Source organism: Astatotilapia calliptera, chromosome 23 (genome assembly GCF_964374335.1).
Source record: "Astatotilapia calliptera chromosome 23, fAstCal68.1, whole genome shotgun sequence".
Classification (NCBI taxonomy): Eukaryota; Metazoa; Chordata; class Actinopteri; order Cichliformes; family Cichlidae; genus Astatotilapia; species Astatotilapia calliptera.
Genome location: NC_137443.1, coordinates 12,388,338 through 12,407,098, shown reverse-complemented (window position 1 = coordinate 12,407,098; position 18,761 = coordinate 12,388,338). Strand labels below are relative to the sequence as shown.

General features: G+C 39.2%; 1 protein-coding gene across 1 annotated transcript; it reads right to left on the bottom strand.

The window, feature by feature from the left end:
- Positions 1–5,954: 5,954 nt before the first annotated feature.
- Positions 5,955–15,968, bottom strand: pias4a (protein inhibitor of activated STAT, 4a). The gene is made up of 11 exons (XM_026159107.2): positions 15,828–15,968; positions 13,589–13,970; positions 13,385–13,469; positions 13,235–13,276; positions 12,954–13,044; positions 11,015–11,143; positions 9,619–9,724; positions 9,030–9,103; positions 7,774–7,934; positions 6,859–7,010; positions 5,955–6,718 (listed from the first exon to the last, which is right to left on the bottom strand). Exons 1-11 carry the CDS (start codon positions 15,852–15,854, stop codon positions 6,444–6,446), a joined length of 1,524 nt encoding a protein of 507 aa, XP_026014892.1. The 5' UTR covers positions 15,855–15,968; the 3' UTR covers positions 5,955–6,443.
- Positions 15,969–18,761: the final 2,793 nt, after the last annotated feature.

Below are 18,761 nucleotides of genomic sequence, written 5' to 3'. Positions count from 1 at the left end.
ATAAATAGCGCGAGATTGGCTTTGGCAAGTTGATACGAGATATGCAAAAAGAAAAAAAAAATCTCATGGGTGGGTGGATGACATATGCAGTTTGTGGTAACACCTCCAGTACATTGTTTTTAACGAGGAACAAGCTCATTTTAACCATATGTCATCTGCCCTGTGCAGCTTTTTGTATTTATTAGTAATAAGTAAACACACAAGAACAGAAGAGGGGGGCAGTGTTTGCTGCCATCTGCTGGCGGTGGTTGGCAATAACAGGCTCAAGTGAAGATAGTTTCACTTAATCTTAAATCAGAAACGATCGTGATATGAAACTAAAAATATAAAAGACCCCACCTGGGAGCGATTTTCTTCTTCTTAATTGTACATCGTAAAAAACTGTATTTTTTAGGGGGGGCGGAGTGTTGTACAGTTTAAAAAAATGATTTCTTTTTAGAAAAATGTCCATATATACACTAATATTTTATGGGGTCTTTTTTGTCCATGCTCTACCGGTAAAATTCGATTGAGTGGCTTTAGAGTCATCTTGTCAAAAAATCAAAAAGATTTCTGTTTTGGCATGAGCTTTCTATTAAAATAATTATGTTTCATATAACATGTACCTGTGTGGAAAAACAAACCACGGTCATCTATGGCCTAATGTTAATATATCAAATTAATGAATCATTCTCTGTTATTGTCTTTTACAAACAGTAAATACCACAAGTTTCCCCAGATTTCCTGTGCAAAAAAGGTTTTCGATGCCAGTGAGATGTATTCATGTACTCGTACTCATTAATAAAATATATGGTATAACAACCAAGCAGATACCATTTTTAGATGGCTCAGTTTTCAGTAACATCCTGAACTGTGAGACAGAACACTGTATATAATAAGTATCACACTATCATCTGGTTATGGACAGGAAATGAGTACATTAGAGGTACAGCTCAGGTCGATCGCTTTGCAGATAAAGTTAGAGAGATGATCTGGACATGTACAGAGATAATGATACACTGGACAAAAGGTGCTAAATATGGAGTCAGTAGAAGAAGAGGAGGAGGTTCATGGATGAAGTGAAGGAGGACACACAGAGGACTGGGGTGACAGAGGAGGATGCTGGGTTAGGGTAGGAATAGAGATGATCTACTGTAGTGACCTCTAAAGACAGCAGAAGAAAGAAGAGGCGCACTTATCTTGTGCTTCTTTTGTGGGGAAAAAATCCTGACAGTCTTGTGATCTGCTGTGACTCTTTAATATATCTTAGTCAAGTTCAACATCACTATGATAAAAAGAAACTCATCAATGAAATTTGTAATATTAAAATATTTACAAAATATTGTTGTAGTTGGATGGATCTTCCTTCCAGTGTGAACAAGCAGACATGTTCGTATTATTAAAGGTCACTTGATCAGATAAATAAAACATAAAACAGATGGTTTGTTAAGCAACCTGAAAAAACAGACACATCCATTACACTAAATAAGTGCTGCCCAGCAATTAACAAATAGATTTCAGAGTTCCACATGAATCACCAAACCTGCCAAACTCTAAAGATGTCTAAAGGTGTGGATGACTGTGTTTGATTCAGGTTTTTAAAAGTTTTTTCAGTTGACCAATAATGTGTCCAGAACTGGCTGGTCCATCAGAGTAGAGGCCCAGAGCACCAGAATTTCATCACAGCATCTTTAAATAACTCTTCCAGCAGTTTGCCTTAAAACCCACTATAATAAAGAGATTTTTAGATTATTAAACTAGTGTTCGACATTAAAAACATGAGGCGAGCCCAGGTCTTTTGGGGTAATGTTCTCCCCACAGAGGAATCAGCGCACTGGTTGGCAACGGAAACATGAGGGCAGACACGTGACCTCAGGAGAAGAAGCTTGCAGCTGTTATAAAGCACAGTGCTGGGTTGGTTTAGAGCATTGTTGCTGCCTTAGGGAATGAATTCCTTTCATGAATTCTTTCAGCTGTGATTTCCTCAACATTTCAAAATATGGTTCAAGTACATGTGAGGCCAGTAGACCCAAAACTGAAGTTGGATTGGAAGTGGAGCTTTCAGAGTAATGATCCCCTGCGTACAGACAAATCCAGGGAATGGCTCAAATGGAAGGGGGGGGAAAAAAAAGAATGGCCTGCTATGCAGTTTTGAAGATCACGGTGATATAATGGAGGGATTTGAAATGGGAAGGAAAAGCAATAAAACCTTCAATAATCCTGCAACTGAAAGAGGCGTCAAAGCTTTAGTCAGAATGGGGACAAATGCAATGCTGGCATAATTTCTGCTAAAGGGGGTGCAAGTTTCTAAGAATAAAGGTGCGCTCACTTAAAAAACCCCATATATTATATCAAAGCCTTTGTAGCAGAAATGACTAAATGAGGCTGTTTTCATGTTGAAGTTTCTGTCTCTAATCTGTGGACGCCATACAGAAAGAGGACCAAGTATTTGTGTAGTCTTTTCTTCAGATGTGAAAAATGAATGTTGTTTTTTTCTACATTAAAAAAAACAAACAAACAAAAAAAAAACTCTGACAACTCCGGGAACTGTTTTTGTGACAGAATGGGAAACAACTACAGATAAATACGTGTTGCTTTTGTCTGTGATGAATATAAAGGTTTCAGTTGTGCTAAACCTGAATCCCCACTTAGACTGCAGTGTGACATTGTTCCAGTACGCTACTGATCGCTATCGTTCTCATTTCCTGTCAGCACTCAACGGCCTAATAATGGCAAAAATAGTTTACAAAATATTTCATGTAACTATGACATCCCAGTGATGTTACCAGTGGTAATCTTTTATTTTTAAAACAGTAAAACCCCCACAATCCTCCCTGATACTCAGGCGGGATGGATTTTATTCAAAACACATTTTCTTCTTCTGGAGTTGAAGCGTACCTTTTTTAAGAAAATGAGGCACGCCGAACAGTTCAAAGTTTGCAATCCATCACAAGGCTGCCCAGCTCAATAAATTCAGAAAATCTAAGATAAAAAAAAAAAATGCAGACTGCTGTTTTTAAGAACTGATTTTTAATTAATTCCACACGTCAATAACAGCTGTTAGAATACGATCATTTTTTTTCCTTTTTTAAATTTTACAGTTTTATCCTCAACAGGCATCAAATGAGTCCCCAGATCTGAGCTTTTGGTACAGAACATGACAATCCACATGTTAACCAGTCCTCCCAGTAGTGAGTGGCATCAGCTTCCAGTGCTGCTGCCCTCTACAACTTCTTATTTTCCACTTGCCTATAGGAACTGGAGGCAATTCAAGGCTTAATAAAATATTATTTAAATTTTATTGTCTTTAATATGAACATATATAAAAAAAACAAAAAACAAAACAAAAACAAAACATTTACATCATGGATTGTAAGCCTCTGCCCATGCTACCTTATGCATTATTACAAGAAGAGATGCCACTACAAAAACACCAGACCCTCAGCTCGCTCTCTAGCTCCCAATCTGCAAAATTACCTGGCTCAGTTCCACAGCAACTACCTGCACCATCTCTCATCTTTAACCACAAGGCAATGAGAAGTTTAGGAGAGCCAAACAAATAATGACCTTCTCTAACATAGCAACAAATGAAAAACGTGATTTTCATATGTATAGCAGTTAATTACAAATGCAGAATGCCTTAAAGGCGGCTATTAGAGTTCTTTACAATATTTTGCTTCAAAGCACCTTAAATATCTTTTCAGGGACACACTGATGCGATAGAGGCCAAATGCCATCAATCAGTCTTGTGCGGATTCCCAAAATATTTTTCTCTGTATATTGATTTTGTGAGCCGTCAAAAGAAGAAAAATGGAAGACCACATTTGACTCCATCTACTTTTTCAATCATCAACGACGTCAGAGGATGCACTTGGAACAGTGAGGCCTCAGATTGATGTGTATATGTCATTTCTGTGCACTTGAGCAAGTCAAAAGAAATCCTGTGCTGACAGTAAAGGGAAGCAAAACATGCAGAACGCCTTTCCAACCCTGTCACGGTGGAATAGGACCGCGTCCACTTTCACATTTTCTGATTCGTATGGACAAGACGAATGATGACAAATGTTCACAATGGGCGGGGGTCCCTTAATACGCACTACATGGGAGCTTTTAAAATAAATAAAGCATTATTAAGTCGATGAATGCATCACATGAAAGTGCAAACAGCTCTAGCAAGTTTTTTTCTTCTTCTTCTGAAACCAACACTGATGATCCCCCTGCAGATAAACCCAAATGCATGCCCAGAGTCTCTCTTACTGCTTCCCCAGTGGGGGTGGCACAGAGCGGAGCAGACAGGTGAAGTAAATACAACAACTCTAATGTTACTCCAAGAAGCCACTCCTTCTGCCGATAATGTTACAGCACTGACCAAGAACAGGAGGATAGGATCCGAGCCAGTGTTCCTCTGGGCCTACAAGACGGGTAATCTGCAAGATTAGCTACAAGCTTCAATAAAAATGCTTAACAACACAGAATTGGGTAAAAATCTACAATCAAAATCTAGAATAAGAAAACGGGGGAAAAAAAAAAATCGAAGTTGTAGCTGTGGTTAACACTGCCACCAATCCCAAGCAGTAAATGCAGAGAAAACACTGATCCCTGTGTGAGGAGCAGCCATCACATATAGACAATATTAGTGCAGGTGCAGAGGAAGTTGTAAGCCTACAGCATGTAGCAATTAAAGTCCAATTCTATTGCATCAAATAGATATGACCTTATCTACATTGAAAGTAGGCAGAGAAGGGCTGCTGGTCGAAGCGCGCTACTTGTTCCAGACACGACCATCTGTAACCTAATCAATGACTTTCAACTTGTTGGGGTTGCACTCGATGACACTTCATTAAGTTTTGTTGTGTCAGACATGTTGAACCCACTGCAGCAAAATACTCCGAATGGCACTTTGACCCAGGTCGGATTCATTCAGTGGCAAAGAAAGCAGCGTTCAACAGCAGAGTCGTGAGCACAGATCAATGTACATCTCCACACCAAATACCAGCAATGAAGAGCTCCAGTCTATACAGAACTATGCCAAGTATTATGTAGATTTACCACAAACTATTAAGAGAATGTCATGGTCTTAAATAAATATGATAGTTTCAAAGCAGGTCACAACTGTGGGATAAAATGATGACTCTGAAATCCTGTTCTGTCCACTTGACTGGAAAATATTGATTTAAACAAGCGGTCGTGGACTGGTCTTCTCATCTAATGGCTAGCTCAGCTGCGCTTAAAACCATAGGCTTCACTCTTTACTACTTCAACAAAAAAGGCACCTCATAACCATTTCCCCTCAGTGAACTCTTAAAAGATGTCTGCTTTGGCATAGCTGCCACGCAGTAATTTTGATGAGCTAGATCCATGTGGAATTCTGAGATACCAATCCTAAGAAATCCTGTTACAGACACAACTGCAGAAATGTTTTACAGAGTGAAACAGTTGCTGACCAGTTTTTGAATGTCTCTCACTCCTACAGTTAGCCTGGTTATTCATACTCGAACTCTCCTTCAACCAAGATTTTTTTTTTGTTACAGAGGGATCAGAGCTGAATGAAACAATGGAATAAAAAAAAAAAAAAACCCAAAACAAACAACAACAAAATGCAGGAAAACACTATATCCAGTGTAAAATTGGATTCAGAAAAACTCGTCAATTCTTCCGTCTTCTTTCAAAGCTACTCTCTGGTCAGTCTGCCAAGTTTTTATGACTGAGGTAGGTTCTTTTTATCTAAGGACAAAATAAAAATGGAAATCACACACTGAAGCCAGTATTGTGTCCTGCCATTTCATAATAAAAATGATAAATTCCTGAAAAAACCCTTTCAAGCTTTGAATTCATTCTGTCAACAAAGAACAAAATAGGAAAGGTTTAAATTTGCATCACACTTCAGATATCTCTGCTGTGTCCTCCCACAAATGTTTTCACTTGTTTTCCACCTTCTACCAAAAACTACTGAGGAGCTTCCATTTTCAACTTGCCTGTGCATCACAACTGTGACAAAAATCAGAGACGCAAACATTGAACGCCCATGGCTAAAAGAGCCAGGAATTCCAAGTCATATACAAAGAGAGACGAGGTCGGAGTGGGAATAGTCTGGAAAGAGAGAAGCAAGGGTTGTGACTGTGGTGGGGTGCTCAATCCATTCAGTCTCTTCAGCAGAGGCAGGACAGTACAGATGTTCACTGTAGGGTGACAATTGATCAAGAAGTGTAAGAGTAGCTTCCAGTGGTGTACAGTACAAAGAGGAATCCTTATCACTGTAGACTGAAGAACCATGGACAGTGCATGTTTGAGTACGTGTTTGTCTGCCTGCCTGGATATAAACCAGAGCTGCTAAAAGGCTCTGACGCTGGGGCAAAAGGGCGGGTTGTTGCATCTAGTGGATTACTGTGTTCCTGTCCTCACGTTTTAAGGCCCCTGCCTCTCTGTCTCTGTGTGTCAGTCTAAGAGGGGACAGAGTGGTGGGGTCAGTAGGCAGTGACCAGGTCCTTGTCATAGTTGTATCGGCCCCTCTTTGGGGCAGGACTGTCGGCGCTGTCCTCAGTGTCCTCGCTGTCTCCTCCAGCCCCACCCCCCTCCTCCTCAGAGGAAGAGTCAAGAGTCAGATCTACCACCGCACCTCCACCCGGTGCCACAGCAGGTGCTCCCGTGACTCCTGGCATCCCCACAGAACTGCTTCCAGACTTGGCCGTCAGACTAGTGCTGCTGTGGGCTGGTGAATGGCCATTTGCTTCGGGAATGCCTACAGAGAGGAATACAATTTTAAGGTAAGGAAGAAGATTTTACTCTCATTACCTTCAGCACACACAAACACACACACACAGTGCAAAACCCCCCCAAAACAACTACAGACAAGGGGATGTGACAGGGCTGAAAACTTACATATATCAACAACTGGGTAGTCAGGTGTGTTACTGCGTTCTCTTTCCCGCTCCCTCTCCTTCTCATCTCTGATGGGTCGCCAGGAGCCGTCTGTTAAGTACTCTATCTCCTCAATGTCCTCACTCGTTTCTTTTAGAATCTCAGATAACAGCCTGAAATGCACACCGGCCATTAGAGAGACGTCACAAAATAAGTTTATACACGGGAAAATCAAACTAATAGCTCAGTTCTCACTCAAACGCACAATTAGAAATGAAATAATAATACCATTATTATATTATACCATTAATGCCATTACAACATATATATGTCAAGATACTGAAGTTCCGATGAAGAAAAACACAACATATACTTTAATCTCTTTCATGAATGAAAGGCCATTTAGGAAAACAATACTTCATGATTACACTTTCAAATATCAAACCTGGGTCAGGTAAAAAAGGGTCTTTCAAGCAAACTTAGTTTAAGGAATGTAAATATATGTTGCACAAAGCTTTCAGTCTTTGCTACAATAAGATGTGTTTGTGAGAGCTGCTGACAACTTCCAAAAACAAAACTGTAAATTGCTTTTTTTTTTAACATACTTTTCGTATTAAGAATTATCTGTTGTGCTGGTAAATGAAACGCACAAGTGTCGCTTCTGTAACATAAATGAACAGCAGGTGGAGAATGACAAATTTTGAAACACAATGAGTTTTCATACCAGACCAAATAAAAAGAAAAAAAAGAAAGCAGTACATGTTGGTGCATGGTTGAGCTTGTATCAAGAATCCCTAAAACATCTCTGCAGCTTCAATGATGTTCCTCAAACTGGCATCACATACAGGTACTCAAAATTACACAATACAAACTTTAAGAATTTACTGACAAAGCTGCAGGGGCGGGACAAGTCAAAGCATGCTCTCATCTCCTTACCCATCAATAGTGAGGAGCTCAAATGGAGCGGGCTTGTCACAGACTGGGCAAGTCCATGTGGGCTTCTTTTCATTCATCTGAAGGAAAAAGACTGCATCGAAACACTGAAGGTGGGCACAAGTTAACACTCGACATGGTACCCCAAGCCGCATCTTCACCAGCTGGAAGCGAGAAAAAAGGAACAGATGTGATATCGGTTGATATCATGCTTTTTAAAACATTTTGGGAGTTTTCTAATAGCTAAATAAATTGAGGGGCTTTTAGACACAGCATGACAACAGAGCCACGGGACTGTGAAACAATATTTTCCGACAGCACGCACTGCACTAAAACAACATTTCTCTCTGTATTTGCCAATCGATGTCCTGGAAACAAGTTTCCTTCCAAATGGTCGCAGAGTTTCCCCACCCACAGACATTAGTGGGCGAGCTGGCCCCATCTATTACACACTCCCACAGATATATGTGGTGAATAACTTTGGCAGTGTTTTATGAGTTTAAGGAGCAATCTGAAATCACTTTACTATTTGACAAAGACCTTGCTCTTATAGTCAAAGTTTGTCGCTGATATCCAGCTTGGCCTTGTTCTTCCTGTAGTGTTTTCAGGCTGGCCAGGTCATCAGTGTGACATTACTTATTATGAGTCAGCTGCTTCCTCAGAGAGGATCTTGTCTCACAGACAGGATTCCCACTACACTGTGCTGGACTGCAGCTGGTAATGGCAATCCTATCCTGGAGGTGTGCTGCAAGTTTCTGGACTGCGAACAGACACTATAACAACTGGAAAACTGGTTCATGTGCTGCTCTGTCAAGCTCACAGAAGCTGCTGAGCAGCACAAAGGCTGCCGTTGAGAGCTGCAATCCAAGATGGTGGAGTCAGAGTATGGCCACAGGATGAGACTCGCTAGAGAGTCAGCCTATTACACTGCTCAATTATTTGTCACAAAGCCATTTACACCCCAAAACCTTATTATTGAATAATGTATTAAATAAATGTGCATGGACACAATGAGCTTTCTACAAACAAATATTCACTGTAGAACAGCAGTATAAACATAGCTTTGATTTCACTCCAAGGTTGAATGGATGTAATGGAGGTAAACTGTTTAAACGGAATATTTGATTAATGTAGTGAAGATATTCCCTCCACGCTGTAGATTGTCCTGCTTTTCTGCTCTGACTGAGCAGAAATCATAATGCATATTTGAGTTGCTTTGTGTTTTAAAGCCCCCCCATTTGTGTTCAGGATGTACTCACTGGACAGATGAGAGACACTCTGAGTCCTGTGGTCGCAATCTCGCTCTCTGGGTCGAAGCGTAGTTTGTCTTGTACTGTAGATAAATGTAAGTACACGGTTATTACATTCTGTACCAGACATCATTCTACATTATTTAAAATTAACTACACAGCGAGAATGGATATAAACCGTTTTTACTGATAACGATTCCACTTAAAGATTACAGTTTCTACTGAATCCTAATCAATGTTCCAAAAACTTAGACCTACACAGGTTTTAGCCATCAACAATTATTTTATTATGTTAAAACTCAAAATTTAGTGTTGAAACTCCAAGTGCTTGCTATTATTAGTCTGATGTCATTACTTTACAATGTGCAAATATCAAAGACATGTGGCAGGACTAAAAAAGAAAATGTGTACACTGGAAGAACAACCTCGAACTGATCCTTGACACACATCTGTGCAAAATCCAGTCATACCAGAAACAAAATGTTCAGTTATTGACTCCTACATTCTGCACTGAAGTGACTTCGTGTACCTTTCATCTTACTCTGAATGTGAAAGCTGCAAGCAAAAATATTTTGGTGAGTGTAAAAGCATCACTTACTGCGCTCACGGCAGCGTTCTGCACTCTCAACTGAGCAGAGTTTAAGCTGGCTGAAGAGGTCTGCTGCGGTGAAGACCCTCACTAAATACACCGCCACAGAGTAACGCTGCAAACACAGATCAACAGATTTTTAATAAAATGTAACAAGAATTTATCCACAGAGAATCGGGAACTGACAGTGGAATTTAAACACGATGTTATTGTAAGAATTCACTCAAAATTTTGAAACAGAACCATCAAACTAGTACAAGGTAACCCCTCTAACGATTATGAGACATCAGTGAATCTGCAACTTGGACAAGCAGCACATAAAATTATTTTGTATAAAGAATGTTCCCCATGTTTGATTGTGGTTACAATTCACAGGCGAGTGATGAAATATTCACCATTTAATCCACGTAAAAATATATATATGAGACTCGCTAGAGAGAGAAAATAATAACAATCCATTATTATTTTCGGTTTTATTATGTGACAATACTGGGCAGCACTGACGAGTTATATAGTTAATTATTACAGTTATTGTTAAATTAAAGTGTGAAGCTTTTTTCAAATATAGTGTTTACATTTTTAAATAGGGGATTAGAGAAAACAGTCCCTACGCTATTCTTGCGCTTACATTTGACTAATGTTATATCACTGTATCAAACTTTAATTAGAAGAAGTGTCATCAGTGACAAAAGTTCACTACAAAAGCAGGATGGGAAATGCCATTTTTGTACTTACACTTAGAAATGTTCCGGCCAATAAAACTGTGTGTGTGTGTGTGTGTGTGTGTGTGTGTGTGTGTGTGTGTGTGTGTAATGCCACTAATATCATTATTAGTTTTCTTTAAATACAGTGATATTTTGAGGCTATATCGCCTACCAGTTATGGATTATATCACACAGACCTCTTCTGAAACTTGTTAGGCCAAGCAAATTTTAGACTTTTACAGACTCTACATGCTGAGCAGTGAATTTATTATTTATACATGGCAACTGCAGACAAAATGTGTGGAATGTGCATTACCTCAAGTACACGACACTTTTAAATTGAGCCGTTTCATCACGTGTGATCAAGCTGTGACTAAAATGAAGTTGCTCAAGATTTGCACAAACCTTCTTGTTTGTACAAAATGTGATAACAAACCTAACCAAAAGTCCTTCTGTCTACACACATACTCTCTCAAAATACTCAGTGTGGTGGCAACCGTGATTACAAAGGTGTATTACACATGCAGTCGAGTGAGGCCAAACACTCAAAGATCTACAAGTATCAGCATGCCTCGATGAATTACAGAACCTTCCAAGAGGAGCTGGACAGATTATCAGAATAAAAAAAAACATAAATAAAAAATATCTGTGCTAATGACAACCCTGAGAGCTACGGCTGCAAAAGACAGGATTCAACTGACCTTTCCAAAGTTTCCCCAGGTGATGGTGACTCTGTTGGTGACATTGGAGAGGTGCAACCACGGAGTGATGTTTATAGGACGACAAGGACGACGAGGTTCAACACCAGGCTTATTGGAAGGATAATATCCCTGTAAAACACACACAATTTGAAAATAAATAAGACTGCAACAGTTAATTATGTAATACTTCATCTCAAATATCTTTTCATAATTTCAAAACAGACACCTTGTTCTCGCTACTTTTAGCACAAATGAGGATTGTTTCCTTTACCATGCACAGCCAACCTGCAAATATGAGCTGAAGGTCATATTTTTAATTGTTGATTTACCTTCAATCAAAATATTCAGTTTACAATAGGGCTGTGACATATATCATTTGAGATAATACCAGTACAAATAAAAAACAAAACAAACAAGTTAAATCATGATATCAAAGCCACGTGTTCACTTCTACTGCTAGCACAACAAGACAAGCCCCGACATGCCTTGAGTGAGAGCCACATGACAGCCTGTGATTACAATTCAATAAAAAGGGAGTAACTTAAACAATCTTTAGGCATACTTTTTCTCTTCTGTACTTACTTTCATTATTATTATTATTATATTATTATTACTGTACATCCAACATTATTATTGCACTACAATGATGCTGGCATCTTGTAGCAATCAATCATGTATTAGGTGCTTTCATGAATGACCGCAGATCTTTGGAAAAGGATGGAATTTTCCCTTTATTTTGTTTGCACTGGGTGTCTGTGGCTCAGGAGGTAGAGCAGGTCATCTACTAAGTGGAAGGTTGGTGGTTTGATCTCTGCAAATGCCAAAGTATTGTTGGGCAAGATACCGAACCCCAAAGTGCTCAAATGCATCCACCCAAATGTGAGCATGTATGAATACAAAGTGCTTTTCATTCAGGCCTATAATAGGGTAATATATATATTATAAATTATGCATGTACGTATAGACATGTGTGTGGATGGTTGAAAGAGGCATGTTATATAAAGCACTTTGAGTGCTCCAGTAGAGTAGAAAAGCCCATTTAAATAAATGCTGCTGCTTGCAAGGTACGATCATAAAACATCATTCACTATAGTTTTCTACATCGATCATAAATATCATTCTTGGAAATGGCAATGAAATACTGTGTTAAATTTTTCAGACTTTAACCCAACGCTAATTTACAATATCAAAAATGAAATCTGATATTTAAGAGACTGAAATTTGTAACAGATGTCAATTCCGCTTGAAAATGACTTAATTATCAGAATTATCAGGCTAGCAGCTTAAAAAAAGAAAAAAAAAAGAAGGTTCAAATTAAAGGTTAAAAGTGTGATTACGAGGCAAGGGAATTTAAACGTCTTAAAATTTCTTGAGACATCTAGAACTCACGTTATCTAAAGCACAATGGAGCTTTTCAACAATTCACAGTATGTACAAACAGTCAGAGATTAAAATATCTGTGTACTAGACAGAATGGCAGGATTAGGCCAGGAGCCCAAATTTAGACATTTATGGCCAAATTTGAATCCTCGGGAGGTCATAGTCACACCCTCCTAACCTGTCATCTAGGTGCTACCCTGCCAGTTTGATTTCTTGTGGCACACCTTAAGCCACATAGTATCGGCCAGCTGGAGAGCTTCCTCCTAAAGTTTTGTTTCCTGAGGTCTTCAGATAAGCCAACATCATCTTTACCCAAATCTTATTTTTCCCCTTTATGTTGTTCAAGACACACTTACATTAGGTTATATTATCCATCATTGTCATATTATGACATTTTATCACTGACCTGGTAAAACATCTGTGACTGACACCCTGAGTGTATCTGAAAACGATGCTATGAGCTATAATTGAGAACACACTTCAAAACAGGAAAACAAGCCCAGCTTTAGTCATGTCTGTATTATGAAGGTGTGGGACATTTCAGAGTTAATCAACTCACCGGCACATGACAGTAGGACTGATTAACTTTGACAGCTATGTTGGGAGGATACTGGTCCTCCTGAACACCAATGGAGTCTGTGTAACAGATTCTGCAACAGAGAGCAGTAACAGAGGAATAAATGAGTGAGGTCTTCTATTGTAAGAGACTAAACACAAACACTGTATATACAAAGAAGCAATTTGTCCTCGTTGGTTTGAATTATGATATTTTTATGACACAGTCACTACCAAAAAATCAACCCCCCCCCCCCCCCCCGAATGTTTTTACTGGGAACTTACCTAAGAACCACTTGGATTGATCGGATTCCTGGACGAAGTTCACTAAGAAAATAATAGGTCACGAATTAAAATGAGCTTCACAGAGATATTTTTATATTAACCTGGGGTTAACCTAAAGTGCAGTTTTAACAGACAGTGTGACTTTTTTACCTTGCATTTCGAATCTGGTCTGCTTGGCTGGGTGTTAACTCAAAGATGCACTGACTATCCTGGAGTTTCTCACTGTTCTGGGCAACTGTAAGCAGATGGAGACAAAATCCATTGTAAAAAGAGAACAGTGCAAATTCTCAACGTCGAGTAAAAATGCAACAATTTCCAAAAACACAAAAAGCCTAACAAATAGTCCACACTCACTTAGCTCTGTTGGTAGTAGCAGTGTCTCTAAAGTTTGGTAGAAGGGCAGTGGCACTAGCTTCACCTCTGCTGCAGGTGTGGAGATCGGTTTGGAAATGCCGTTGAGGTAGTCTGCGCCCTGAGAGGTGGCAGTAGGGGAAGAGCTGAGGGATGAATAGTTAACTGGGACACTTTCCGGACGTCGTGCAGCCAGCCATCCAGATGTTTTAGGGAAACGTGACTCGTAGAGCTGCCGGACGTTCTTCAGCAGCTCTGGGCTGTATTCGGTCTGCACTAGCCTCAACGCACGCCCCACCAGGTCTTGCTTCAGCCCACTTTTACTGCGACCCATTGAGGCCAGCAGCGTCTGCAGGTCTGAGACCCGGAAACTTTTGACCATATTCTAGTGAGAAAACAAGACCAAAAAAATAAAAAAATATAACAGGATCACAAAAACAATTAGATTTCTGGAAAGGCTGAAGTGACAAAGTTAATTTCCAAGTTCAGACTTTTTTTCAAGAGCCACATCTCAAATGAAGGAGTTTATACAATGCCAATTACCATTTTCACATTTGTCCAAGAGAGGAAGATACATGTTGTTTATATTCTTTCATTTTACTCAAGTAAATCTATTAAGTAAATGAATGAAATAATTTAATATCGTGTCCAAAGTCCTGCGTAAACACACCTACACACTTCTTTTTAACACTTGGAAGATGCACAGAGTTAATTACAGGTAACTTATATGCAGAACAGAGTTGTTCACCAAACTGCTTGGTACTTGCTAAAATTAGCATCTGTCCTTGGTCACTTTAATCCTATAGAGGATTTAAAGTGTGTTGTAATTAGCTGGCTATATTAAGAAGTTCACTTCCAACTCTAAGAACAATGGCTTGGCCATGATTCAAGTGATCACACTAATTGTGGTAGTGTTAATTAGGCTTTAGAACCATAAACTTCCAAAGGTGGCTTAAAAGTATGAATAGAACTTGGAAACGCACTAATTCCATCCACACTATCTGTCATTTAACACACAGAAAGCTAAAGGAATAGTCTGGCAGGTTCAGTTACAATGAAATAGGTGCCTAAAAACCACTATTTCTTGTTAGTGGCCTAGAAATGTGAAAATAGTGCAATAGTTCGTACCTACATGAAACATATACATACAATCTGTTTACAGTCCACAACAAATGTAAGACAAATACAGCTTTGCAAATTCTGCATGTTTATGGCTCCATTAACTGTTTAATATAATTTTAATTTGTTGTTTATGGCTTAACAACCTCATTTGTACACCAATCCGAAAAATGTAAGCTGAAGACACACCGTAGCAGGCGAGGATGTTTATTTAGTAAAAACATAAGAGGTGCAGACGCACATTGAACTGCAAAGTAAACGCAAAATCTCTCATTCTCGACATAATATGCGCCAATTTTCTGCAGCCTATATACAATACTTGCATAGCATATGGAATCGATTATATGAATACCGTATGTGGTCGTATCATCCTATGTGAGGTCGTTTTTTTTTTTAAAGAAAATTATTATTTACTTATGATGAAGCAGAGAGCACACGAACTGGGCTCTAGGGGCAAAACACGGGATGTTGTTGTTTAGCCGCCAGACAAGCCTCAGCTTTGTCTGACATGGCCGAAATAGACATAAGTGGAGAACTAATTCATGTCTATATTTAAAAACAAAACAAAACAGGACTTTATGGATGGATCCGACTGAACCGCTGAGCTTCAAATACAGCTGCGTTACAGACTGCTCAACCTCACTTGAACGTTGCTAGTGTAGCCTGCGCTATCGCCGGGCTAGCTTCTCACACTCGGCATTCGATCACGACTGCTAGATATTTTGACAGGTGCACAGTTCAATAAACTAACCGGTGAACTACAAACAGATATTCCTGTAAGCCAAATAACGTCAAACGGTAACATGCCAGAAAGCAGGCTAGACCAAAAACAACCACACGCTTATATGGTCTCATCATTCATTTTCGGTGTCTTCCTCCAGAGCCAGCGTGATGCTAGGTGAACCAACGCACTTGCCTGGTTAACATTTCCAGGCAGGCTAGCTACCTTAGCACCATAGGCTAGTTCGTTTCGTCGTGCTTGAAATACACCACATTTGTAAGAGTAAATACCCTTTAATAATATTCGCACAAAACCCACAGTTTCCCCACAACTGGGGTGACTTTCAGCCCACAATCCCGCGCACGTCTCCTATCAAATCAAAGCCAACCAAGCTCTACTTGCCATCGCTTCCACCAGTTCGGCCGCCATCTTCGTGCAGCAGTACCGCGAGAGTCAGAGACGACGGCCAGTCTTGCACCAATGGAACAATGACCCTGCTTCGATAGACAGTCATCTCCAGCCAATCACAGCGCGACTTTTGCCAGCATCCGAAGCGATTCACTGAAAATAGGCGGGACCACGTTGTTTTAAAGTTACAGCACAACTTTTAAAAAACACTAAGAGGCAGGTCTCCCTTCCAAAATAGGCCTCTGTGTCGATTAATAACACCACGTGTCAAAGTATTTTAATATTGAGGCTGTTTCAATTTTATAGTTTTGCGATATTCTGAACTCGTGTCTTAAAGATAGTTTAAATTCAGCGTGACGGGAAAGCATGGGCTGTCAAACGGATTGGGTCGCATGGTCCCTTCAATTCCCGTCCGAGCAAAAAATTCCATTTCAGGTTAGTCGACCAGCCGTGAGATGTGGCGTTAATGCTTTGTCTGAGGCATGTTCATAATTAAATTAAAACGACTTATTAATAAAAACACACTTAGACTGTAGGTATAGTCCTGCAATACCTACTCTGAATCACAAATGCCAGGTTGTGTTGAGACATCAGCAAAATGGAAATATGTTTGCTGAGGGAAATATCTGCTCCGATTGATGATCCAGCCCTGCTTTTCCAAAACTCTTCACATGTGGGCAAAGAATAGCCTCATGGAAAAACCAAAATCAATTGAGGGAATTGCAGTATCATGTAATAACATGGCGTGTTTTGTTGTGGCTCCGTTTTGGATGGGAAACGTCAATAAGGCAGTGCTGTATTTCAAAAAGAACAGATTGCTCTGCTTCTGTGCTGACTTACAAAAAAAAGATTATATTAATTTAAATTACAAATAAAACCTAAATGGGAAATCTGAGATTCCCTTACTTCAGTCATTCATGCATTCATTCTCTGTTTAGTGCACCTCCCCCTCAAAACAAAACCCATAATCTCAGCTTCATGTTTTACACAGTAAAGGCTGTTATTTTTAGAATTCTAACTCTTCACGTTTTTGTAGTCACTGCAGTGACTACAAAAACGTAGTATGAGGCTGAAAATAATTTAATAAAACTAATTACAATGATAGCTTGAAAGGTTGCATAGAGTGGTGTTTTAATGTTGTGCATGCGTGTCTTGTTCCATTACTTAAACAGAAGAGGGCAATATGGTCCATGATTTGACCTGACTGTGATTAAGTGCATCCCCTCTGTTAAACTGAAAGAACAAAGCAGATCACCATACTGCTGATGCCTACAGGCTAAAGCTGTAAATGCTACGAGAACAGGGTGGGTTAATTATACTTAATGTTAAAACAGTTACATCGTTATCCATTCTCTGCTGAAAATACACTTTTATTTGTGTAAGATCCCAGAGATATTCAGAATAAAAAAACATTTAGGTTGAATAACTGTCACACACTGATTCAAATAAACTTTTTTAGGTACTCTTGTTCAAATGCCTGTTAATGCAAATATCACATAGACGTGGTAAAGATGAGCTGTTGAAATTCTGAGCACCAGAATGGTGTAGAAAGGTAATTTAGATGACTATCTCCACGATATGGGTTTCAGTATCTGATGTGTTGGATTGAGTATTTCAGAAACTGTTGATCTACTGTTATTTTCCTTGAAAAGGAGAAAATATCCAGTGAGAAGGGGTTCTGGCCAGACTGTTTGGAACTTACAAGCAAGCTAAAGAAACTCAGTTAACCACTCGTTACAACCGAGGCAGAAGAGCATCTCTGAACACACATGTTGACCCTTCTGTCAGCTAAGAAAATGAGACTAAAGTTTGAGTGATCTCAGAAAAACTGGACAAAATGACAGTCTCAATTTCTGCTACGTTTGGATGCAAGTGTCAGAACTGGGGTGAACAATGAAAGCATGGATCCACCCTGCTTTGTATCATTGGTTCAGACTGCTGTTATTGGTGTCATGGTATGGGGGCTATTTACTTGGCACATTTTGGGGTCCTTAGTAGCAACTGAGTATTGTTTAAACACCACAGGTTTTATGAGTGTTTCTTGCTGACCACGTCCATCCTTTTTATGACCACAGTGTACTGCAATGTCTTCCAGCAGGACAATGCATGACATCACAAAGTTCAAATGATCTCAGATGACTTTGTTGAACACGGGAGTATTCAAACAGCGCCCACAGTCACCAGATCTCAGTCCAGCAGAGCATTTTTGGGATATGGTAAAATGAAGATTCACATAATGGATGTGCAGCTGAAAATCGGTAACACTTTATAATACTATCTGCAACTAAAGGTGTAACTCCCCTGTAATTAAAAGGAATTTCAATGTGTTTTATTTAAAATGACAACATTTTATTTAAATTTATCAACAAGTAAAAGAATTAGGGGTACTGCATTTTAAGTAGGGTGGAATTTCATGTTAATTTTGTGGAAAAACGAAAAATGTTTCTCCATCCAAACCCCCTTATTCTAGTGCACCTACCTTTAAGTATTTGTATGTAAATATAATTATATTGTAATTTAAAATAAACTATGTTGAAATATATGTTTATTAGAGGGGAAATACACCCATAAAGTTTTACTGGCAAATCTGTAGCACTGTGTCATGCAATCATGTCACATTACTGGTGTGCCTAACAGAGTGGCTGGTGACTGTATAGCCTACCATAGACTGTAAGTCTGATACAGTTTCAGTTAAGCACTAGAAGAAGCAGGCAGAGAGTATGCACATAATGTGGTGTTGCTTGAAGAAATTTTCCACTGATCAAAAACACACAAACAATACCTTTCTGTAACTATGAAATCAATTAACATTGCCAAAAATGTTAATTTCAGCAGTTTGAAGCATGATGTACATTGTAACATAAATAAATCTGATATTTATTTGGCTGAATCTGATTCAGCCAAATCTCCTTTTTGTTGACATTACAA